Below are 24,135 nucleotides of genomic sequence, written 5' to 3'. Positions count from 1 at the left end.
GGGTGGGATTGGCCTAATTTTATGTAAAATAGCTGCGGATTTAAGCTTCATATCAAGTTGCTAGGGTGCTGTCCATCAAGCGATGTTTGGAAATCGTTTTTTAGAAGCTATGCCAGTTTTGACATGCTGCTTTAATATTTTTCTGGCTGCAATAGGGCAAGACATAGAAATCTTATGTTGTCATCACACGGAGCTGTGAAGCGTTCGTTTTTTTTCCTTCCCCACTTCCCCCCCCCGCTTTCTCTCTCTTGCACTCTGTCATATGGAAACCAGATCAAAATTATGAAATTATTGCCCACAAACTGTGATCTTTTTTTCTCTTTTGTGGTGGGATCTGACAAGTCAATGATGGCTTGGTGCTGTTGGTACTAGCTGTCGCTGCACGCATTTGTATGTATCAGGAATAGCTGAACTTGGCGTGCTTCTCGGTTGGCACGCAGGCTGGTGAAACATCAGATTTTTAATTGTGATAAAGTTCACGAAAGACAAAATTATGGCAGATGTTTCGTTTTGTCAGAGCTGAACCGAATCATTAAAATGTGATATGATGTACTATGAACGAGTCAGTGTAAACACCATCCCTGTGAACATGTCAAAAGACTGAAGAATGTAGACCATTCATGGTAATGTTAAAAACCACGTGGTATGAAAGCTGTATTACCAAGCTTTTCTCTTTAAATGCAGAGCATGAATCTTATGAATTTTTATTGCCTTTATACAAAATGAAAAGATAACATATTCTGCTTCGGTAAAAATAGCATGGTGGCTTCTGCAGCGTGGTTGTCATTTTGCTGGTGGTTTACTCAGAGGTCTGCTTTTCACAAGCAGCAGCAGTGAGGTATCCAATTCCCTTGAGCGCTGAGCTCGTTTGCCTAATTCCCTCTTTTCTAAAGTATATATTTTTGGGAAGTCTTACTCCTCTGCCAGTCTGAAGGAAGCAGCAGAAACGCTGCTGCTTACTGAGGAATGCCTATGGTGATCTGTTAAAACTGGCTCCGATAAGTGGTTATGGAAAGACTGCAGGAAGCATCCAACTACCGACATTCTCGGTGGACTTTCTCTTCCATCTCCTCCTCACATATCCTATGTGAGGATTGTTGTCTCCACACCCACCTAGGCCACTGGTCAGAAAGGAATTGCATTAGAAACTTCCTGATGCTTACCCGTAAGCTGAGTACATACATCTGCAGTTACTCTGTTTCTTGCTGGCCTATGAAGTCTTGACTAGATTCTGATTCTTACTCCCCATGTTATCAGTTTCAAGGTTTTACTGTAAATTAAGTGTGTTTCTTAATGCTTCAGCTGCTGGAATCAAGAGAGTTGACAAATACCTTCCTTTTGATGTAAAGGTCAAAGAAACACTGGAAAGATGTGGTCAAAGTGTGTTCCAAAGTGTTGTTTTATGCCACTCTTCTGACTTCTATTTGAAGGAGCCTGACTTAAGAGTTTTAGAATTTTTATTGGGAATAGAATGCTGTTGTTATATCATAGATTGAGTTATAAACTGTAGTAAATCCAAATAATTTTGCATGTCAAAAATACCAGTCCCCATCTCCTTTGGCGGTCCACAAGTGAGATGAATGTGCTCTGCAGACCGATTTAAATACTCTTAAACTATGGCTCCCTTCTCCAGATCAATTACATTGAGTTACTGGGGAAAATCTGTGTTTGTGTGTATGGACATTCATGAATTGTATATAATCAATGTGTTGTATTTTAAGTGGGGCTGTCAAAGCTAGAAGTAATGAACTTAGTAAAATGGCCATACAGAATTCAGTCATAACAGTTGTTAATGGCAACATGTCTATAGTTTTTGTACCATGGCAGTTTGTGGAAATGTAGTGTGCTTTTTAAAATTAGCGTAAGTTTTTACACCTCTCTTGCACCATAGGAACTTAATCTGTCATGAAACCTCGTTAGAGACTGCACCACTGTATCCTGAGGCAGATGTGAAATTTGTGTGAGTCACTGATTTGTGATCTAGCTGAAGGAAACTGAGTCTACAATTCTTAAGAAAGAAACCACCCATTCGGAATGCATTTACACTGCTCCTTTTGTATAAATCATTAGTGCTATAAACTATCCATTATTGTTAGGAGAAGAAATTTAACAATGCAAATAAAACAAAATACGGTGGCAGAGCAATTTTATGCTTGATTGTAATGTTTAATGACATGTTCTCATAAAGAGATTTTCCCATGCTTCAGACCTATTGTGTCTATGACTTACTTGATTTCTGATGAACATCCCCCATTTTATTCCTAGAGTTGTTTTCTCTAGAGCAATTTCTTTAATAGTGCTGCAGCATGGGGTTATCCAGGGTTAATTTCCCTTATGATTACACATCCAGACAGCATGTGTGTAAATGCTGAAAGATAAATGATAAGAAAACTGTAGGGTAAAAGAAAACAAAGAAAATTCCTTTGTTTTGCTTGTAAATCCATTTTTCAATATCTATGTATTTCCCCTACTCACTTATAAATGTTAATGCTAGCTTATATTGGCATTGTAGTTCTTTAAAAGCATTACTTTTCTGTCAGAGCTGACCTCAGATTTTTGCATTATGTGGATTCCCTTTCTCTCCCCTATCTCTTTGGATACTTTTCCCAGGTTCCCCTCTTCATCCTTTCCTTTCACCAGGCAGCACCATCAGTAAGGCAGAGTTTCATATCTCTAAACTAGCTGATTATATTAACGTCAAAAATAAAATACAGCTCTTCACATTGTACTTGTATTTTTAGTACCTTATTGTAATCCTGGTTCTGCTTTCCCTTCTCATCTCTGTTCTGTTTCTTGCCCTTAGGTTTCTTTTTTAGACCAGGCTTGCTGGGGTTTTTTGTGATCTTGAAAGGTTTCTGCACTGCCCAGCTTTTTTAAGGCCTTCCACAAAACTTAGTCAGAAAGCACTAAAGTATCTTGATAGTCTGTTAATCGGCAGTCAAGTGCCCATTGTTTTCTTTTCTTGGCTGCCAAGGAGTTTGTTCGCAATTGAGATTTATGGAGTGAATAATCCACCTGGCAGGAGACTCTCTGCAACTCCAGAGTTTTCCTTAGTGGAAGAATGTTCCTTTTTGTGTATAAAATACCACTAATAGCTTATTTAGCAACCTATATTTCTACAACAGGGCTTTCAGTTTTTTGTTGGAGGTGGATTCTTGCATATGCATAGATTCTAGCACCCATGCTAATTCTGTCTCTCATTTAACTTTCATCTGTTCCTATGATAGGTTAATGCATAATGTAATCTCTCAGCTTTTTAATGTGGTCCTTAGTGCATCTCTTCTAGCTCCTGTCTGAATGGGATAAAAAAAAAAAAAAAAAATTAATAATGAGGTATGACTCATTCCTGTGCTTGCTGGGAATTACCTGGAAACCACAGTGATCTTAGGTAGGGTAATCATGCTGCAACCACGGAGAGTCCAGTACCAGGTACTAATGGCAATTACTGCTTGGAGAACCCCAAGTGACAAAGAAATAATAAAAAAAACCCTCAAATCATTATGATACTTTCTTGCCTTTTCTCTTAGTTAAATGGCTCATTTTTATAACCACTGATTAGATTTGAGCTCAGAATAAGCCAAAAGCTACAGAATATGATCAAAATGACAGATAGAAGGGGTTGCAGTGTTTTTAGTGCAGCTGATTTTGTTCACGAGTTTTTAATAGAACTAAATGGAGGATTGAATTAATCAATTATTAGAATAAGTGGAGGCCACTGTATAACAGTGTTCAGCGTAATCGGTACCTGCGTGAAATTCTAGTTCTCAGCCACCCAGTTGCTTCATCCGTTTGGGGACATTTTCATGGTCTGAGTAGCCTGGGCTGATTATCACCCTCAGATTTACAGCTCCCTTTCCCTGCATGGAGTTTCTTATTCCTTATGCGTCAGCACTAGGAAATTCTGTACCTGTTTTTCAGCAGTGGCAGGGGAGCATAGAAGTTACCAGTAATGTAATCTCCAGGTAAACAGGGCCAGCGTATTATGCTCACTGTACCATTTAACCCTGCTGGAGGAGACGACTGTAAATTGCCTGTGTCGAGCTGGCATCTGAGGACTAATAGAACTGCAGTGGGGATAATTCATGAGTAGATTTTCTCACTCACCAGTGTAAAGAGAGCTAGGGCTAGTCAGGTCTGAAACGGTGATTACTTTTAAAATAGCGTGTTACAATTCAGTGTCCCAGATTGAACCTTTCCTTCCAGCACAGGGAAACAAACCATTGCACACATGGCTAGCACATGGACCATGCAGGCTGTGCAACTAACTATACACTTGAAAGACTGCTTTGCTTTTCCTAGGAAACAAGATTTGGAGGGAGCTTTTTAGTGGAAGGTTCCAAACGGTGATTAAAGAGAAAAGAAAAAAAAAGAGATATAAGTCAATTTCACAATCTTTTCTGGTAATGCAGAGTGAAGAACAGCTTTAACAGGGAGTTAACTGAAACACTGTCCTCCTCTGTGTTAAATCCCTCCACCAAACTTGCTTCTTTTGGGTTGTGTCGCTAATCTTTCCACAGTGCTCCCATCTGTTAATGGTTGTAGATTTGTGCCCATCTCAGATGGTTTTCTGGACTGAAATTACGTGCATAGTTATCAACAGTGCAGGCAGGGGGAACCATCCTGGGGCACACCCCGTGCTGTCCAGGTTCCCCACGCAAATGACCCCAAGGGGCTGACTGCAGGCAGGAGGAAACACCCCATTACGTTGCAGTTTCAAGACTGTGGTTTTTCTCTTCCTCTTCATAGTAAGGACTGGCCAAGAGCCTACCCATCGTCAGTAATGTCTTTAGAGAAGCAAAGAAAAAAAGGATTAAGTAGCGGAAATGAAGAACTCATATTGAGAAAGCAGCATCTGTCCAGTTTTGGTCATCAAAGCATGACTGTGTTTTCTTACACTTAGGAGATTAACATCTTTACTATTAGTAAAACAAAGAATCAAGGTTTTTGTTCTTGCAGGTTCCAGAAAGAGTTTTTATTTTCCCAGTCAAGACTGAGGAGACAGCTCAGTAAACACATTCTTTATAAAATTTCACCTAAAGGTTACCAAGTTCAGTTAGCGCTTAGCTTTATCATTGATACACTAGGCTTGTAATGGCTTGTAGAGAAGTATTACGACTCAGTGTGCCAAAGCCTGCTTAGGGAGCTTCAACCCTGTCTCCAGAGCAGCCAACCTGCTCAGAGGTCATGGTGGAACCTGCTGCTGCGAGGGGAATTTTAGAAGGAAGTGAGTCCCCCTTCCCTGTTGACTGAGCAGCTTTTATGGCTATCTGGCACTTGCCGCATAGTTGTTCAGCCCCTAAAGGGCTTGATTCACAGTAAAAACTTCATGATAAATTCATAATAAATAGGTAATGAGCCAAATACAGTTCTGAGGATGTTTGTGAGGATGCCTGTGAGGTGCATCACTTGTGGATTCAATAGTCTGTAACCATTTTGCAGTCATTGTGCCTCCACTGGTACAATAATATTAAACAAATTTTGATGGGTAGGGGAAAAGTGGGCTAGACAGGGAGTAAAGCACGTGATGTATCAGTCTGTGTGCCAAATCCTCAGTCTCGTCAAAACAATTATTTTATGCTGTAGGTTAATGCTCTTCAGGAACTGGAAACACTGTAAACATCCAGGCTTCAATTGTAGGAGACCAAAGTAAAGGAGCAGTATTAATACTGATACATGAATTTTGTTTTGTTTTCTGCTTATAGTATTTAAACTACACTTATCTGAAACCAACTTCTCATTTTAAGGTTTGGGAATGATATATGTGAGTCAACCTTTGGCTCAGAAACTTTGTTTACACTTCAGTCCTTGACAACAAAGAATTTGCAGCAGGAAGATAACCAGCTTCAGCAGTGCCTCTATACACACAGAGTGGGTCATGCCTATACAATAGCCATGTTTAAAAGGCCAATCTGTTGGATTAGTTGTTTTCCAAGAAGTCCAGGTGTCGTAAGATCATAGTTTTGAAGGTGCTTCACATCTGCTATCTGTACTGAATTATTTCCTTCTCGTGGTAATGGTGCTGTAGTCAGTTACTAGTCCACTTGCACAAAAACATTCCATTGACATATAATTTGAACTCATTTTGCTCTTCTAGGAACTCTCAAAGGATATTTATTTACAGACTACATTCACTGTGCCCTAGCCTGACTGTACTGTTTGGACTGGGGCCTTAGACCTTGCGGTATCGAGCTAAACGTCAACAGAGGTTTAATAAATCCCTACCATGGGGATAGCCTGTAACCAAACAATAGGCTGTGTGCAGTAGATATATATATCAGGATGTGTCTCCTAGTATTTTAACCAGCCTGACTCTTCCTAGTGCTAGTCTGATGGGTGACTGCAAGCAGGTCCACTCCTCTCAGCCTTTCTCCTCTTGGCTTTTACTCCTTGACTTTGTCATAGAATCTTAGAATCAAATAGGTTGAAAAGGATCTTTAAGATCATCAAGTCCAACCATAACCTCAGGACTGCCAAGATCACCTCTACACCATGTCACTAAGGGCAAACTGATCTACCCTCAAGACATACCCTTATGACTGTCCCTCATTATCTCCACTCACAGCCACCCCTCATCTGCCCCCCATAGTGGCCCATACTATATCGCTGCCACCCCTAACCCTCCATGGCCGCACCTCACACCCCTGCTCTTCCCTCATTATCTCCCCTTATGACTGTGCCTCACCCCTCATGGCCACCCCTCACATCCCATGGCTACCCTTGCTGCCCCCTCATGATGTCTCCTCATGGCCGCACCTCCTCTTCCTTCAAGATCTTCCCTCATGGCTGCTCTTCCTCTCCCCTCATGATTTCCCCTCATGGCTACCCCTTATTTCCCCTCACAATCTTTCCTCATGGCTGCCCCTTCTCTCCCCTCATGATCTCTCCTCATGGCCTTCTTTCCTCTCATGATCTCCCCTTATGGCTGCCCCTTCTTTTCCATCGCGATCCTCCCTCATGGCCGCCCCTCCTCTCCTGTCATGATCTCCCCTCAGAACTGCCCTTGACACCTCATGGCCACCCCTTGTCTCCCCTCATGATATTCCTCATGGCCACCCCTTTGAGATTGGTCCATGGGGTCTGCAGGCCAGAAAGGTGTAGGGAGCAGCGGGTTCATGGTCAGCCCCATAGTGTGTCTGGAGGCTTTGACTGCTGTGGCTGTGACGTGTGATGAGGCTCCTCTGCAGCCTGGCTCCTCTGTCTTATGCAGCCCCAAGACCTGGGTAAATGCAGACCAGAGGGTGAGCTCTTTTCCTGCTCATGTAGACAAGCAGGTCTTACCTAGTGTTTTGGCTATGATACAGTAATCCGGCGAAGACACTAGGAACGGAAGGAGGGCTTGGCCACGCTTGTGAAGCTGGAATAGGAGGAACATCCAGGGAGTTGGTGGACATAGCGCTAAATGACGGATATGGCAGGGACTCTGGCGGGGCTGTGCTTCAGGTCCCTGCTGCTGACCTCCCCTGTGGTTTTCTGACTGTGACTGAGGGTTCGATCCCTGTCGAACTGACAGTCCAGAGCGGCTGGCGCTGGGGCAGGAGAAGACAGGAGCTGCTGGAGCCGGGAATTTTGCCAATGAAACACACATGGGGCTGGAACCCAAGTCTCAAACCCCCCGATGTTATCCTCTCCCCTCCCCCGTGTTTCTTTTTAACTGTTTCTGGAGGTTGAAGGCGCGATTTCTTCCGGCGGTTATCGTTTCACAATACACCAGCGCGCGTCTCTTCAGCACCTTACTCCCGCGGCTCTCCCCACAACGCTGCACACAACAGAACTGCAGCCGTGCGGCCCGCAGGGGTTTCCGCTGTCGCTGGCTGTGTACCTGAGGCGCGGGCCGGCGGGAAGTTTCCTTGCCGGTGCCTCCCCAGGTGAGCGGGGACGGGACTGTCTCGGTCTGGGTGGTTACAAGCAACGGAAGATGCTTTCCTCCTCCCCGACCCTCACCCCAGCTCTTCGGCCGGGACCGGCGGCTGGGGCGGGGCGCGGACACGTGCTGGGGGGGTGGGGGGTGGTAGTGAGGGGTGGGCGGTGCCGGAGGCAGCGGCGCAGGCGCATCGGCCGGGTCAGGCGGAAGAGCTGGGGCGCCCCGAGCGCCCGCCGGGCCGGGCCGGGCTTAAAGAGCGGCGGGGCGGTGGCGCGGGTAAGCTACACTACGCTCGTTCCTCCGTACCTCCTTAGCTCCCTTCCTCCCTCCGGCTCTGGCGCGCTGTCGCGGGGTTCTCCGTGTCCATTTTTTTTTTTTTTTTTTCTCTCGCCGGTTATTTCTTTTAATTATTTTTATTTTTAATCATTAATCTCGCCCGGGCTGAGCGCGGCGCGAAGGCGGCTCCCTTCTCTGTCCGTGCGCGCACACGCGGAGTGGGGGTGGAACGAGAGTAGCCGGTGCTAGCCCCGGTCCGGCCCTGCTCGGTCGCCCGCCCGCGGCCTCCTCACAGCGCGCCGCCCGCTGCCGGCAGCACTTGGTAGTCGGTAGTGCCGGGGCTGTGGCCTGCGGTGCGCTGAGGAGAGGGACGGGTGGACAGGCAGGAGGCTGACTTGTCTGTCTGCCTGTCTGTGAGTCAGCTCGGGCTGAGCGGGCGGCCCGAGAGCGGTGTTTTCCTCGCTGCATGGAGCTCGGGGCCGCCGGTGATGCGGTGCCCGCCGCTGGGGTTGGCGGAGCGGCCTGAGCCCCCCGTCCGCCGGAGGCGAGCATGTCTAGTGAGCGGCTTAACAGGACAGCGGTGACGGATGCGCGGTTAAAAGACCTGTTGTTGGAAAGAGGTACCCGCTCGTTCGTCCGGCGTGCCTGCGCGCTGGGGCTTCTGCCAACTCCGGCCCCGGGATACCGGGGCGACACCCGGTAACTTACAGCCCAGCCCGCTGGAAGAGCGCTCCCTGCAGAGCAGCCTACCTGGGGCTCCGGGCGGGACAGGGGTCGTGTATGCTCGGGAGGGTTCGGGTGACGGTGCGGGCACTTTTGTGGCTGTTGGTAGCGTTATAAATCTTTTCTTTTTTTTTGTACTCCTCTGTGAAGGTGTTTTCGTGCAATATATAGCTGTCTCTGGTTTTGTGCGTTTGCCATAAAAAAGTATTCTCCTGGGGGAAGAAAAACCGTGTTCTAAATATTATTTCCTGTGTGTGAAGAAACAGGTGTGAGTGTGACAGAGATTTGGGGAGGTAAAAACATATACTTTCTCTTCCCAAAGCTCCTTCCCCCACCCCCCGCCTCTTTCCCAGTTAATTTATAGGAAAAGCGGGGAGGAGGAGATGCCTGTTAGGAAGGTGGTATCGAGGGCCCTTTACACCCAGCAGCAGGGCAGGAGGTGAGCCGGCGGCCGGCGTGACCCCAGTCTGTGTCAGTAGCTGCCAGCGACTTTTCAGATTGCTCTGAGCAGTGCCAGCGAATAGAGGTCGTTGCTGCTTTTGTCTCTTTGTTTTTCCTGTTAATAACCTAATGAGTAGCAGGAGGGCTGGTCAAGGGACAGGAGAGATTAAAAATTACTTTCCTTTTTCCTTTCCCCTTGCTTTTTAGTGGGAAAATTCACTTGAACGTCTGTAGGGTGTTTTGTTGTTTAATTGGAAAATCCTCTGTGCTCACACCTATGTGCTATGGTTTTAATTTTCTTTTGTAGCTGTGCTTTAGTGAAACGTTTCCAAGGGATTACCCCCTCCCAGGGGAATGCTCACACTCGAAGTCACTTATTTCAAAAGGAGAGGTACTGTTCCCTGCCACTGAAATGCTGGGGCCGTGATAAATTTAGAAGACTCTGCCCTTGGCAGATAGAGAAGTAACATGTCATTCCAGTGATCTCTGCATTCTAGGAAAGCCTAAATCAACATTGCTTGTTTAGCATGTTGCCCTTTAGCAACAGTCTCTCAATTTCCAGTGTAAAGTATTACATGGACTCTCCCCCAAAAAAGTTTTAGGTAAAGAAGCCCCTTATGCTCAGTAACTGCAGAATGTTAATTGCAGCAGTTGTCAGCTGTGTCAAGTCTGTATTCTGTGTTTCTGAGCCAAAGAAAAATTACTTAAACTTGGCTTTGGTGGGTTTGTTTTTTAATTATTTCTATGCTTTCTGCTTTTTGATCTGTTGGTGTGGACATTGTTAGCTTCCAGTGATGCAAGAGAGGGGGAGGAAAAAAGAGGTATTACTGCACTGCATGTGGACTTGATAGCAAAGGCAGGGCAAAGCACTGACTATCGAATGTTTTGAAAATGCGGGTGATCTTAATGATGAGTGTATGGTACTTAACAGCAAAGAGAAATTAAATGATAGATGTGTTTTTGCCCTTTACTTTCTCCTTAGCCTTAAAAAAGGTTTAGTTTATTCCTGAGACAATTGCAGAGCCTCAATACTTAGTGGTGTCCCTGTGCCCACTGGTAACTTGTGACAAGCAGCTGGTCCTCTGCAACAGCCTCCAGTGGACACCTGCACACTGCAGTGCCTGTAGCATGAGGTTTTGTTCGCAAGAGATCTTAGAATAATGGAACAGCCTTGTGTTTCTTTTAGTTCCACTGCAGGCCACTTTGGGTTTTTATGTGTGAACAGCATTTTCCTAGCTCAGCTTCATAGCTGTGTTCGTGTAAGTGTACTGCTGTTACATAGAAGGCTGAAGATGACTGCAGCTGAAAGAGATAAGGGGAGAGGGGAGCTTGTTTTCTCCAGTATTTGCTTTGTCTCTTTATATTTTGTTATCTTTCTTTCCTCATCTGCTTTTAAAAAAACAAATTTAATACTGGCTCTCTCAGTTCCTGTTTTGGTGCCCAAAAGTAGTGAGTGACTTTCTTGGAAAGTGCTGAAACTGAGCAACTTGTGCTGCTGCTTTGCTTTTTCTACCAGCCTAGCAACCAAAGGTGACTTCCCATTTGCTGGAGTTCTCTTTCAAGATGAGAGCATCCCCTGTGAGCAATGCAGTTTCCATAGAAATATCAGGAACTGTGTAGCTCCAAAGGGCAGTTTCTCCACTTACATTGCTCGTGCTTTCTGCTCCTGTATAGCAGAAGGGGTGCAAGTGTAACTTATTTCTAAATATACTTAATATTTATGGTATAGGCAGGACTTCTGATAAGGTAATAGCCTCTGATGTTCATTGTAATTTTATCTCTTGCAACAGCCAGGGTCCAGGTTTCATTTTAACCGTAGTTGAGCATATATTGTTTAAAGTACCAGTTCTCTTCTAATTTTTACCTGAATAGGAATATCCTAGAAAAGTTAATTTCACTCTGGTTGGAGAGGAGTGATTGAAAAAGATATTGCATGTGAATTCAGTAGGAAAAAAACCTTGTGCTCCACGTGATATAAGTAGCTTTCATGCTGTTTAGCTGTTAAAAAAATTAAGGATAGTTTACTATATACAGTGTCCTGATTTCTTTTTGCATGGCCCCTGCTTTGAAGCACCTGGAGGCCTCTGGACTCTATTGGCATTGCAGGTGGCTATTAAACTAGAGTGAGTTTCATATGTGGTGTTCCTTGTTTTTTTGCCGGGTTTTTTTTGGTTGCTCCCCCTTCCCTCCCTCCCCCCCCTGTGAAACTGTTGTATTATCCAGAAGGCTTTTCTGAAGTGTTTCTGCTGAAGAGTTTGTTATCTGTGAAGGCTGCAGAGAAGGATCACCAAGAAGTTCCTTGGCTGTCACCTGCAGCTATTTATACTGACTGACTGGCACTGGCCAAAACTGAAACAATTTTCATATGTTTTAGAACAGTGTGCTTCACAAAACTTTGTGAAATGAACAGCAGTAGGACCTTGCTCCAGATCAGTCTTGAGGAAATACTGAGGGTTTTTCAAATTACTGTTTTGATGGGCAATGTTCTGTGTGTGATTGACATTTTCCTTTTTTTCTTTGTTTTAGCTGAACTGGAGTTTGTTCAAATCATCATTATAATTGTGGTTATAACTGTTATGGTGGTAGTGATCATCTGCTTGTTGAACCATTACAAACTCTCGACACGTTCCTTTATCAGTCGACAGAGCCAAAGCAGAAGACAGGAAGAAACTTTGCAGACGGTGAGTATGAGCCCTTTGTACCAACTTCCTTCTCCTTGTGCTGTATGGTCTGCAGCCTGGCTTCCTGAGGAGCTCTGGTACAGGCAAGTGTTGGCAAAACTTCTGATGTCACTTTTTAATACTTGCTATAGTTGGGTCATTTACTGAGGTTGTATTTTTCAGTAGGAAAAAAGACTCTGAAATAAATTCAAGATACACTGTCTTATTTTTAGAGTCTTCTGTTTTATGTAGCCTGTTTTCATTATACGTTTGGAGGCTCGTATGTGACATCCTGTTTGCTGCTGTTGTAATTTGAAGGGGAGTGGGGGGGGAATTAATGGTGATCACCTGAGGTATGAAGATTTGAAATATATATTGTGACTTTTCATATACTTACTCATATCCTGGAGTTTTATTAGTGCTACTGTTTTGTGAAGCTACACTAACTCTTCGCTGGATCCAAACTGGCTGAGTAAGGGCCCAGGAAAATATAATGTTTTTTTTTTCACTCAGACAGTAAGAAAATAGTAGGAAAATGATCCCTCAAAGGATGTGGAGTGGTTAAGATGTGTTGTTACAGAGCCAAAGGCTTAAGACCAAATCTCAGTTGAGACTTAAACCTGTCTTTAGTCAACCTAACAGTAAATGGGCATGTTACTTGCCTTGTGAGTAACCCAGGTGTTTACTGGGTGGGATGCACTGCTCCCACGTGAGGGTTAACCCCCAGGGGTGTCCCTGACCTTGGGACATACTTCCAAAGCCATGGATGTTGCAGGGAGGTCTTTTTTCCTGATGTGCTTTTTGATGTCCTTGAAGTGATGCCTTTGGCTCTTTGCTGACTGTGATGGCCAAGGGGCCATTTGTGAGGGGACGCTTTTGATGCATTAAATTAGTGGCAACAGCTTTGGGTTCACAGCTTTATTTCATTTCCCCCGTCAAAAAAAATTGTCTGATTGTAACTGAAAGGTGTGGGTACCATAATGGCTTACACTAGTTGCAAGTCCACACAGTCTCACCTTTATGTCACAGTCCCGTGCTTCCTCCTCTTTTTTGCTCCTTAGGAAGTTGCTAAGATCATGTTGTGAGGCCTCGGGGGCAATCTGGCTGAACACTAATTGCCTTTTTTTTTCAGTTAGATTTCAGCCAGATCAGGGAGCAAAGTGCTGGGGCAGGGGAGGGAGTGCTGGCAGGGGAGGAGCCAGGAGTGCTGGAGCCGGGTTAGACCTCTGGCAACTGGCAGCTCCCTCCTGAAAACCAGCTATAAAGTCCTGATGAATGCAGGACTCCCAAAGCTGTCACTTAGCACATCACCTGCATCCTCTTGCTGCAGTTGAGCAGCTCTTATGTCAGAGGCTGCACAGAGAGAAAAGGAGCTCAAGGGTAGGTTGCCTCATTTCCTAGAGCTTTGGTAGCACAGGAATTTTTAGCTCTAATTTGGTTACAGATGGAACTGGAACTTGTCAAACCTTAACCTTGTGGACTTCAGGGCTGGAAAAATTGCATAGATTAATTTGGATGATGCTTTGAAATGGACACTGTAATTAAAGAACCGCACTCCTGTCTGAAAAATGTTAGCTATAATTGCTACAAGTACCTAAAATGAAATAATTTGAGATAAAGGAAATGCATTTTCATCCTCAAATCTTTTAAAACTGCAGTAAGCTGTCAAATGCGTGAAGTAACCCATTATTTCCTTTGTATGGTTCGTTAGTATTGTCTGTCATCAGACCAAGTGGTGCCTTTTCTCTTGGACACAAGAGAGGAAACATCATCTTCTTGTGAAGAACATGCAGTTTGGCAGTGGGGAATTAAGAACTGCTTTACTGTCCAGAATTGCTCTTTATTAATTTTTAAAACACTGACTCAGTTTCAGTTTGATGGTGTCATTGTAAGTAATGATAATCATAGCCATGTGAGCACTTCATGGGAATTGATTATTGGCTGGCAGTAACTAGTTACTAATCCTTCCAAAAACTCTGATGTAGGTTTGTTATCAGTTATTACTCATGTGGATTTCTGATAAACTGAAGCTGTTCTTAAAAGGTCATGTTTGTGGGGAACAGGACTTCAGAGGTTTCTGAGGTTAGATGGCAAATATATTTGAATTTTTCTTTGTCTCAGGTGTTAAAGGAAATTCTGATAGAAACTGGTTGTGTGCTATTTGCAGTGCAGACCTTAAAAGCAGTGTGTGGTGCATGAGGGTATTAAAACTAAAGCATTTGCTCTGTCATGTGAAACTGGAAAGGATCCGTCTGTTCTCGCTGTCCACGGCAGCATGAGGCAAGTAGTGTGAAGTGAGGTTTGGGTTAGATTATACACTTCAAAAATATATTTCTATTTTAACCAGGCAGGTCTTGTTCTGTGTGCAAATGCAATCGATAAATGGGTACTCTTCCAAGGCATTTTTTTTAATAGTATACAGAGTCTGAAAACAGATTTAAATGTTTATTAACTACTAAGGTCTGAAGAAAAAATTCTGACTCAGGCCTTCTGCTGGAGGAGAAATAAGGAATGGAAATAGAGGAAATTCAGCCATATTTCTTAAAGTGGTAAAGCAAATTAATTGACTGTTGGCTAGTTCCTGTAGTGAACTATGGAGTGAGCCCCCCTTCACATAACTGGGGTAGCAGAAGTGTATCAAGATACAGAACAATGCCTTTCCTATTCAGATGGGCCTTTTTTTTGTCCTTTTGTTACCTTCAATTTTCCTTCAAGCCTGTCCTATTTCTAGATTATAAAGCCTTCCAACAGCTGAGCTGTGGCGGAATTACACAGATTTCTGGCCTCATAAAGACCAGCTATTGAACAGATGATATCTCTTATTCTGGTTCTAGAAAGTGCAATATAAATGAACAGATAAATTAGCTACCGCCTTTATTGCCAACCTCACACCTGTAAAATGCATGGGGTCAGGCTGCAAAATAATGAAATAAAAAGTATTTATGTGTTCTTTGTCTGGGTCAACTTCCTTTATGTTAAACCCAACCAACCAATCAAAAAAACCCCAGCCAACAACGCCACCAAAAAATCCTGGAAATTGAAATTCTCATTGTCTTCCAAGTCCGGAAGTTTGGGTATTAAAGGATATCACTGCATTCACAAGTGTTAGGAACTTAATGAGCTTCTGGTGGCCCTAAATTCATTCCTTCTCCCAACCCTGGTGGCTGCTGTCTTTTTCACCTATAAAGTGGGTATTGAAGGAGTACTGAACACTTGGAATGCCCTAGGCTCACTCCTGGCAGCGAAGTCTGTGCCAGTTATCACACAAGATGCTTGCCCTGACCAGCCCCTGCCTCTCAGCCCCAAAGGCAGCATTGTTGCTAGGGCTAGTCAGCTTGCACTAGGACCTGCCTTGGTAGTGTCCATCTAGAATGCTGAGTTCTAGGAGCACAGCTAGGAAAATACTCCCCTGTTTCCTGGAACAGCTGTTTCAGAATAAAAGGATGTAATGTCAGGAGGGCGTCAGAAAATACTCAATAATATTGACAACTCCAGGGATTTGTTGGTGATTTCAAATGTTAGTCTTGCCTCTTGGCCTTTTAAATTATTCCCCTCTGGTGTTGGCATTATTCCTTCTGTTCCCTGCTGGCATCCCTGGGCCACTTATTCTCATTTGCTACTGACATGTGCAGAAGAAAGAAAATCCCACTGGGAATGAGAACCCGGGGTGAATATGAGTGCTGTAGACCACCCTGATTTGCCAAATCTTTCTTTGGTGCCAGACACTGGTCGGCAAGAGCTGGATGTGCACTGTGTTCTCCCACTGTCTGCATGAGGAATATGGGCTTGCCTTTCCACAGGGAGTGCTGCCAGGAGGGACAGTGTGTCCTGGCTGCTGGTCTTTGAAGTCTACCACAATAAAGCTAGAGCATCTTTAAGAAGGGCAGGATTGTCTAGGAAGTCCAGAGTTAGGACTAGAAGCAAGGAATGCCAGCTTTGAGTGGCTCCTGACTCAGTGTGTCTCCTTGGGCAACTTGCTTCATCTCCAAACAAAGGAGGAAGGATAATAGTACTTATTTCCTTCACTGGGATGAAATTAAGATTACTTAAAGCAGTAAAGTGCTGTGAAGTTGAGGAAATAAAACTTTTAAAGCATTAAGTAAGAGGAATAATTGCTTTAAGCATAGGGAGGTGCACTACATGTGAGAAGTTTGGCGCTCTCCATAATTACATCTCTAATACTTCTCCTTGTTACTGTATACAGCTGTGCCAGACACTGTAACCTTTCCTTCCCTTGGGGAAACGCAGCTTTTAAAGGAAGGAGTGGTCCTGCCGGAATACTTGCCATTCTGTTGGGGACAGCACAATAGTTTGTTTGGCTAGGAAGGTGTTGCATCTTCAGATCTGTGGTGGTCTGTATCAGCCGGGAAGAGGCAGGGAGGCCCATTTGCCTTCCCTGAACATTTTTAGCAAGCCACTGTTTTAATGTGGTGTAAGGTACCACCTAGGGCCAAAATCAGAAACTACACTGCTGTCTGAAACCTCATTTGCAAAAGAAGTGTGTGTATTTTTGTGTGTGCTTATATATACACATATGAAAAATAATAAAATAAAAATCTGAATATAATTGAAGGGAAGAGAGGGACCTTCTTAATCTTTCCAGTGAAATCTTTCCAGGTGGAAACCTGACTTTTATTCTCAGGAAATAAAATTTCAGACAGAGTTCTAATTCTCAGAAACTTGGAAGTGTATGAAAAGCCAAGAATCTCCTTAAGAGTCAGTAAAAAAAAAATTTGGATTATATGAGGTTGTTGTGGTTTAACCCCAGCTGGTAACTAGGAACCAAACTGCTGCTTGCTTCCAGCAGGATGGGGGAGAGAATCAGAATGGTGAAAGTGAGGAAACTTGTGTTGAGATAAAGACAGTTCAATGGGTAAAGCAAACCTGTGTATGCAAGCAAAGCAAGCCAAGGAATTCATTCATCATGCCCCATGATCAGGTAGGTGTTCAGCCGTACCCCAGCAAACCTGGGGACTGCGGACAAGCTGTGTCCCTCCCAGCCTGCTCACTAGTGGGGTGGTGCGAGGAGCAGAAAAGGCCTTGGCTCTGTGTAAGCACTGATGAAAACATCTCTGCATTATCAATACTACTTCCAGCACAGATCCAGAATGTAGTCCGATGTTAGCTACTATGAAGAACATTATCTCAGCCAAAACCAGCACAGTGGATGTTTTTCTTTATTACAGTTTGAGGAATTTTTCTTACTGAGCATAAATTTTTACCTGTAACTTATCCTGAGTTAAAAATTCTTCTTCCTGCCTGCTGTCTGTCAATATCCTGATGATCAGCTGCAGTAGCTGGATTAAACTGCATGCTTCAGGAAGCACTGTGTTTAAAATTGCCCTCAAAAAGTGATCTTTCTAAACTGTTTAATTCTAGAGGCTGTAAGCCTTTGTAAAATACAAATTAGGCAAATTATGTTAGGTTTATCCAGTCTCCTAAGCTCTAAATATTGAACTAAATAATCACCATAAGATAATTCACCATAAGATAATTAAATAATCACCCAACTGGATTTATTAAATGACATTATTTAAAAAACTAATCACAAAATTAATTTCTGTAAATTATTGTGAAACCCAGCAATGGCAAAGGTCAGCAAAAGACATAGCTGGATCCCTAAGATTTTTCTTGCTTTGTAGGAGCTAGGATTTACCATGGAGATGGTTTCTTTTTAACTCCCCAAACCTAACACTGTTAAAAATAAATACAGTATAGGGGATTAATGTACAAGCTTTCTCTTCCTGTTACTTTTAAGTACTGAAGCTCACACCTGAAGACCCTTAGCCTCTTTAAGAAGGGGTGAGTTGAAGTGGCTAGCTATTGAAAACCTATAATAAGTAGGGAAATTATATATTGTCCACAAAAAAAAAAAAAAAACACCAAAAAAAAACCCAAAAACAGGTAAATTGCATTTCCTCAGGTTTAACCTTGATTGCCCATACCTGAGAACCACTTGCACAAATCCCTGGGTGTTGGTTGTGAGGGGGGGCATCAAGCAGGACTGCCAGCACTGGATTTACTAGCTGGGAAGTTCCTTTCGGCACAGTGCCATGCAGTGGGGTTGCTGGGGCTGCAAGCTTGTGCCAGTCCTGGCAGCTGTTCAGTCATGGTGCTGAGCTCTATTGCCTGTGCCTGGCTTTGTCTTGCTCAGAGGGTGAGAAGTGGGATGAGAAGTCACTGAGTGAAAAGAAGTTAAAAGTAGTTTATCATTAGGCTGAGCTGCCTTAGTAATTTGAATAGTAAAAAGAGAGGACCAGTGTAAGGGAATATGAATGCAAATGCTGTCGGTTCTTACCTTTTTTTCTCAGATCTGAGTACAGGGAAATATTTTAGCTGTCAAATGGAGGTCAGTAAGTAGAGGGACAAGGAGAGAGCAAGAAATAATACTTTTCATCAATGTAAGTCAACCCACATTGTTCATGGCAGTACCAGCATGTTATTTCTTGCATCTGGGGGAAGGGGAGGAGGGGGAAGGTAGGGGTGTATTTCCCTTCTGAAACATTGAGGTTTTCCCTTTCTTCTTCTCTAAACCCCTTGCTATGACACCAAGAACAGTGGGGTAGGTAGGCACCAACCCTTGTATCTATTCAGTGCATGTTTTTATTTGTCCTTGCAGGTCACTGTACAGTAAGTTCAGGACCTAGAAGGGGGACTCCTGCATAGCTGAATGCAGGAAACCTGGTAGTTTGCTATCTCCTTCCCTTTCTCCTTGCCTTTCTTGCTGTCCATTTTAAGACTGGCTTATGCCCTGCATGAAAGTGCAGTGCCTTTTCCTACATTGGGCCAGTTAGTCTGGGCTTATTCCAGTCATGATGAGAATCCTGTACTGTGGTACTGAACCAACAACGTATGCATAGTGAGGCTAGTCTGCATGTGGGGTGTGAGCCCGGTAGTTTCTAAGTGTGGGCATGCTGAGCATATGCTACCCAGCCATCTGCTTGTATTGTTCCTCTGGCTCCTGAGATAGAGATCTTACTGGGGGCTGGCTGCTGCCAAATGATTTATTCAGCCCGCAGCTTTCTCCAGAAGAAACATTAGGGAGGTGAGTCGCTACAGGTGGGCTGTAGAACACACTGTCACAGAGGCCATGTTATCACATATCCTTGTATCCTAAGGATCTCACAGCCTTGGAGTTCAGGGGCATCCCAAACTGTCTGTCTCTTCAAGCAGGTAGCCCAGAACAGGGAGAGCCTTGAGCTCCTTTGGTCTCATTGTCTTGGTCCAACTCTCTCACTAACCTGGTTGCATTAGGTGGGGTCCCTGTAGCAACTGCAGTGCCTCTAGGCAGGGTCTTTTGCTGTACTGGGCATCAACATGTACTGTTCATGCCTGGTACAGTGATGGGCATCTCCACTCTTACAAGTCATTTCTGTTAGGCATTGCTGCTACCAGGTGTGTGTGCCTAGGCTAAGCATGCAGGTCCTGCTCCCATCTCAGCACAAGGAGTTTTTCTCCATGTGTTGCACCATGTCCCCCAGCTGTTCTTAACTCTCCTGCCTTAGGGCCCTAGGATGGGAGTCCTTGATTCTGCTTCCACCATCAGGGAATTGAAGTAATGTGAGTGGGATTGAATTCCTTCCTGGGTTGTGCCATTGGTTTTGTCTTTTTTCTTCTCTTCTGAGCTTGAACACATTAAAGATGAGACTAAGACAGTTGCAATAAGCATAAAGCTGTCATACTTTTCAAGCCATCACTTGGGAATCTGCTGTTGTGCTGTGTATGGCATGTAGTTTGTGGGCAGTTAATTGAGCATGTTAGCTTTGACTAACATGTTTTACTTAAGAATTACAACAGGCTTGGAGCCTGCTGGGCAGCTGCTGATAACCTGCTTGTCTTTAATTGTGCAAATATATCCTCAGATATTTCAAAATACACCTGGGTGATGGAGGGGTGGAAAGGAAGGTATGTACACGGTATGTGTATACATGTATGCATACAGTTATACAGTTACAATGTCTTCTATTGACAAAACCTTATGTAGACACTGAAATACATGAATCTAAGCAAGATTTGTCTTTTGTATCAGGCTGTTGCAAATGGGGATACTTGCAAAGGGAAGTTTTGAATAGTGGTAATTGTCAGCCTCTCTCTCTGCTCTCTAAAGCTACAGAAGAGAAGTGATTGACCGGTTTTGTTATTCAAAGCATTTCCCTTAACAGCTGAATCCTGTGGGAGATTCCTCTTAAAGCAGCTTTGCTCTGCAGTGGACTCTCCTGACAAGATCACAGGCTGCTTTTGACCAGACTATACCTGGGCTTAGAGTGACTGTCACTTTGCTGACATTACAGATGCCAGGTTTTGTTGCAAACTGTTTTGCCTCTGGTCTGTAATTGGGATCCTGGCTGCTGGTCAGCTTCATTGGACCTGCTTATGTGGCCTTGTCATAGGCTGGGAGGTGACGGGTGCCTGCTCAACACACAAGTGCATAAGTTTCTCCTGTCATCACTACATGCTGCTGCACTCATAGCTGCAACTGGCTTGCTATGTCCTTACAGCCTGTGAGGCTGTGTGCTGTGGATGGTGCCTTGGCAGTTGTAAAACAGACCAAGCTTGATTTACTTGGGTGCAGAGCAGCTGTTTGCTCTAGTTTTAGAGAAGCTGGTGGGATGTTCCTTGTTTATTGCCTCTCTTTAGGTGGAGACAGCCAGTCCATAGAAGCTGACTGACTAGGAGTTGTGGTATTCAGGCAGGATGGTGATGCGATCTATTAATTTTTCCTCTTTTGTTGTTTTCTTCTGCATTCCAGGAAGGGTGCTTGTGGCCTTCAGAAAGCTCAGTTTCACGCCAGGGTGCTTCAGAGGTACAGATTTCTTACCATCTTCACCAATGTGCTTTCCTCGTTACTGTAATATATATTTTGTTCCTTTCAGAAACATCAGTATATTTAGCAAATAAAGCTTTTTTGGTGTAGATCAAGAGCAGGTTTCATGTGGACAACTGAACCTGCCTTAACTCCCATTCCATAAATGTCTAAGGCTTTTCATTAAAAGAACAGAATTCTGCCTACCTGGCATCTCATCTCCATCATCACCTCCCTGTATCATAGTAGCCATTCACAGGTAAGTGGTAGAGGTGAGTCTCTCTCATGCAGTGGCTCCGTGATTGAGTATTCAATGGAAGCTGGGAGACCAGTTTATCTTCTCCCTGATTTTTTCTTGGATTTACTACCCATATGCTATCACCAGTGCCTCCCATCTTCTAGCTAGCACAGATCTCTGGTCTGTGTGATAATTTGGGGGTGTATTGCTCTGGGTGGTGCAGGTCTCCTGTGATAAACAGCAGACTTCCTGACATCTGTAAAGGTCAGGGACTAAAGATCCTGCATGGATCCAGAAATGAGAAGAGCAGTTTGAAAGATCTGAATCTAAGAAGCTGATGTGTCTGTCTAGATCTGGGATGGATCAAGTGAGGAGCAGTAGCTCCTTACGGAGTATCTTGAACTCTTCCTTTTGTAAAGCTGGACCTTCTCCAGGGCTTGGTATGCCAGGGAGATTTTTTGCACTCAATGCAGCAGCCTCATAGGCCCTCCCTGGAGGCTGAATTCTGGCTGAGAGCTGAGGGGAAGAAGGACACCTGATGCACTCTGGTGGTGAAGGCGTGAGATATGCTGGGCCTTTATAAAATGTACTAAAATGACCGTCTGAATTCTTTGGTCATGCAGGGTATTACATTAACTCTGAGTGGGAGAGGCAGGTTCAGACTGCAGCTGAAATTCAGCACTGGGACATTTTTGTAGAACTAGTCAATTGTCAAGACTAGAGAGAATGTGTTTCCTATGTTCAGAAACAGAATCATTTTCTCTTGGCTGTGCATGTTTTAATGTCAGATGGAGCTGTGTTGTGTCTCCTTTTTCATTCATGAAGCTCTTCTCAAGTATCATGTGTTAGATCCTTCCTGTAACTCCTACCTCTTATTTTCACGTACATGCACATGGTAGCACGTGCGCACAGTATCTGCTGGGCTTAATCTCTGAGATAGATGTCAAAGGGAAACATTTTGCATTTTGCCAGTTCTTGGTTGATACGGAGCACCCACAGTGCTTTGGTCAGATGTGGAGTCACGTGTGTCTCTTCCCGTTTCAGATCATGTATGCTCCAAGGTCCAGGGACAGGTTTACTGCCCCATCTTTTATGCAGCGGGACCGTTTCAGTCGTTTCCAGCCCACTTACCCATACATGCAGCATGAGATTGACCTTCCTCCGACCATCTCCCTCTCTGATGGAGAAGAGCCTCCACCATACCAAGGCCCATGCACCCTGCAGCTCCGGGACCCAGAACAGCAGATGGAGCTCAACCGGGAATCCGTCAGGGCACCACCCAACCGAACCATTTTTGATAGCGACTTGATAGACATCTCCATGTACAGTGGGGGCCCCTGCCCACCAAGCAGCAATTCGGGCATAAGTGCAACCAACTATAGCAGTAATGGAAGGATGGAAGGACCACCCCCGACGTACAGCGAGGTCATGGGGCATTACCCGGGCTCCTCTTTTTTCCATCACCAGCACAGCAACATGCCTTCTTCCTCTCAGAGGGGGAGCAGACTTCAGTTTCAGCAGAACAATTCAGAGAGCACAATAGTCCCCAGCAAAGGCCAAGACCGGAAACCAGGAAACCTGGTCTAAAAGTTACTCATAAGCCCAGGTGCATTTGAACTGAAGACAAGAGTTTGAAGCAGGGCGGTGGAGGAAGATCCCCCATGCTCCGGTGCACAATGTTGTTGCGTTTCACGTGGTACAACTTAGTAAAACCAAACGTGCAAACCAGTTCTTTGTTTCTGATTCCTTTCAGGGGAATTGCATGCAAAGCAGATTGAAAGAAATACAAACTTCCATTCAGTTTGTCTATGAGCAGTGTTTCAGGGGAGAGGGGGGGATATATTATTTTTTTTTAATAAACTATTTCAATTATTTAATTCTAAAAGTTAACTTAGCACAGAAATAAGGCTTGTACAGCCTGTTTTATACTCACTGAATGGCAGAAGAAAGAAGGTGGTTTTGCCAGCAAAATGGGGGAAGGATTGGCCAGTTTGCTTTTTTTTCTCCCAGGGTGTGGATTTGTTTTTTAAATATGAAACAAAATTCCTGTTTTGTGTGCCAAGGTATAAAGTTGAGAACTTAGATGAATGCAAGGAATTAATTTGTGTTGTGATAAATGTGTTTTAAAAAGTTGCACTATCTTAATGTTTAAAACAAAATATATAAGAGGGAACTGTTTTATGTGAAGTTCTTCTATATGTTGTCTTTTCACCTGTGGAATAATGATAGACCCTCAGAATTAATCTGGAGGAGTTTGCCCCCCTCCCCCTGGGTTTGCTAGAAAGAGGGGACAGGACTTAGCCTAACATCTCTTGACTTTTACAAATCAAGAAATACAGGGACACTTGTCTTTGCAATAAGTTGCATTCAGATAACAGTGCATCAATGAAGTGTCTTGGAGACTTTTGAATGGAAGAAGGCGAATACGAAATCCCAGCATTTTCCATCACTTCGGGTTTAGCTGTTTTGCAGTGTAGACTATTTGTTTCCTAAATGGCAAAACAAAATCCCAGATGTGTTACTTTGTATTGATTCTAACTAAGTGCTGCCATTCTTTTCATAATGCGGTATTGCCAGTACTTACAGTTTTAGAGATTTTTGTCCTCACTGTAGCCTGAAATGTATTTAGTCACATATCATGACATTATGCAATAAATTGTTTAAAAATGCAGGGTGGGATTTTCCCCCCTGTGATGCTGTTGAAATACGTGAGACTCCATTGTGCTTTTTGCTCTCCATTTCATCCTTTGGATACTGAAGTTCAGTCCCGGAGATCCATCCTATTGAAGTGAAGGGGCCTTTGTAGCTGTAACTGCTGTTTCCGCAGCAGTACTGAGAGCACTTATGAGAGTGACACAGGCTTTTGCAGCATCCCTGACTGATGTGGGAGCACTGGTTACTCTCACTGTAAACTGTTTTGCTCTGCGCCCTGCTGCGGAAACCCTTCTTGCTCGGTGCATGTCAGGCGGCTGACACCAGCAGGACTCCGCTCGCAGCTAAAGATGACTCATGTATTAACCAAGTGTCTGTAAGCCCTAGGTTTACCATGCTGGTCTTAAGCGTAGTTGGAAAACGTTACCTGCTTGTGAAGTGGCAAGTGGAGTATCTCCTCCTTGGCTGTTCCTGTGCAGAG

General features: G+C 44.1%; 1 protein-coding gene across 7 annotated transcripts in view; it reads left to right on the top strand.

Annotated features, from left to right (window-relative positions):
• LDLRAD4 (low density lipoprotein receptor class A domain containing 4) overlaps positions 1 to 23,673 on the top strand; it is a 282,359-nt gene extending 258,686 nt beyond the window's left edge. The window contains exons 1-4 of one of the 7 annotated variants that reach the window (XM_057397413.1): positions 8,010 to 8,137; positions 11,828 to 11,982; positions 20,711 to 20,764; positions 22,047 to 23,673. In XM_057397413.1, coding sequence (XP_057253396.1) covers positions 11,878 to 11,982; positions 20,711 to 20,764; positions 22,047 to 22,589 — 702 coding nt within the window. In that variant the 5' untranslated portion in view covers positions 8,010 to 8,137; positions 11,828 to 11,877 and the 3' untranslated portion in view covers positions 22,590 to 23,673. Of the gene's footprint in view, positions 1 to 8,009; positions 8,138 to 8,365; positions 8,837 to 10,535; positions 10,561 to 11,827; positions 11,983 to 20,710; positions 20,765 to 22,046 lie in introns of those variants that run through there. The other 6 variants (XM_057397411.1, XM_057397415.1, XM_057397414.1 and 3 more) reach the window with 6 other exon arrangements.
• Positions 23,674 to 24,135: the final 462 nt, after the last annotated feature.

This window comes from Pezoporus wallicus, unplaced genomic scaffold (assembly GCF_028554395.1).
Source record: "Pezoporus wallicus isolate ANWC-B61680 ecotype Strahan unplaced genomic scaffold, APGP_CSIRO_Pwel_v1 contig_227, whole genome shotgun sequence".
In the NCBI taxonomy this organism is placed as follows: Eukaryota; Metazoa; Chordata; class Aves; order Psittaciformes; family Psittacidae; genus Pezoporus; species Pezoporus wallicus.
Note: the sequence above shows the minus strand (reverse complement) of the source record. Positions and strands in the feature narration are given on the sequence as shown.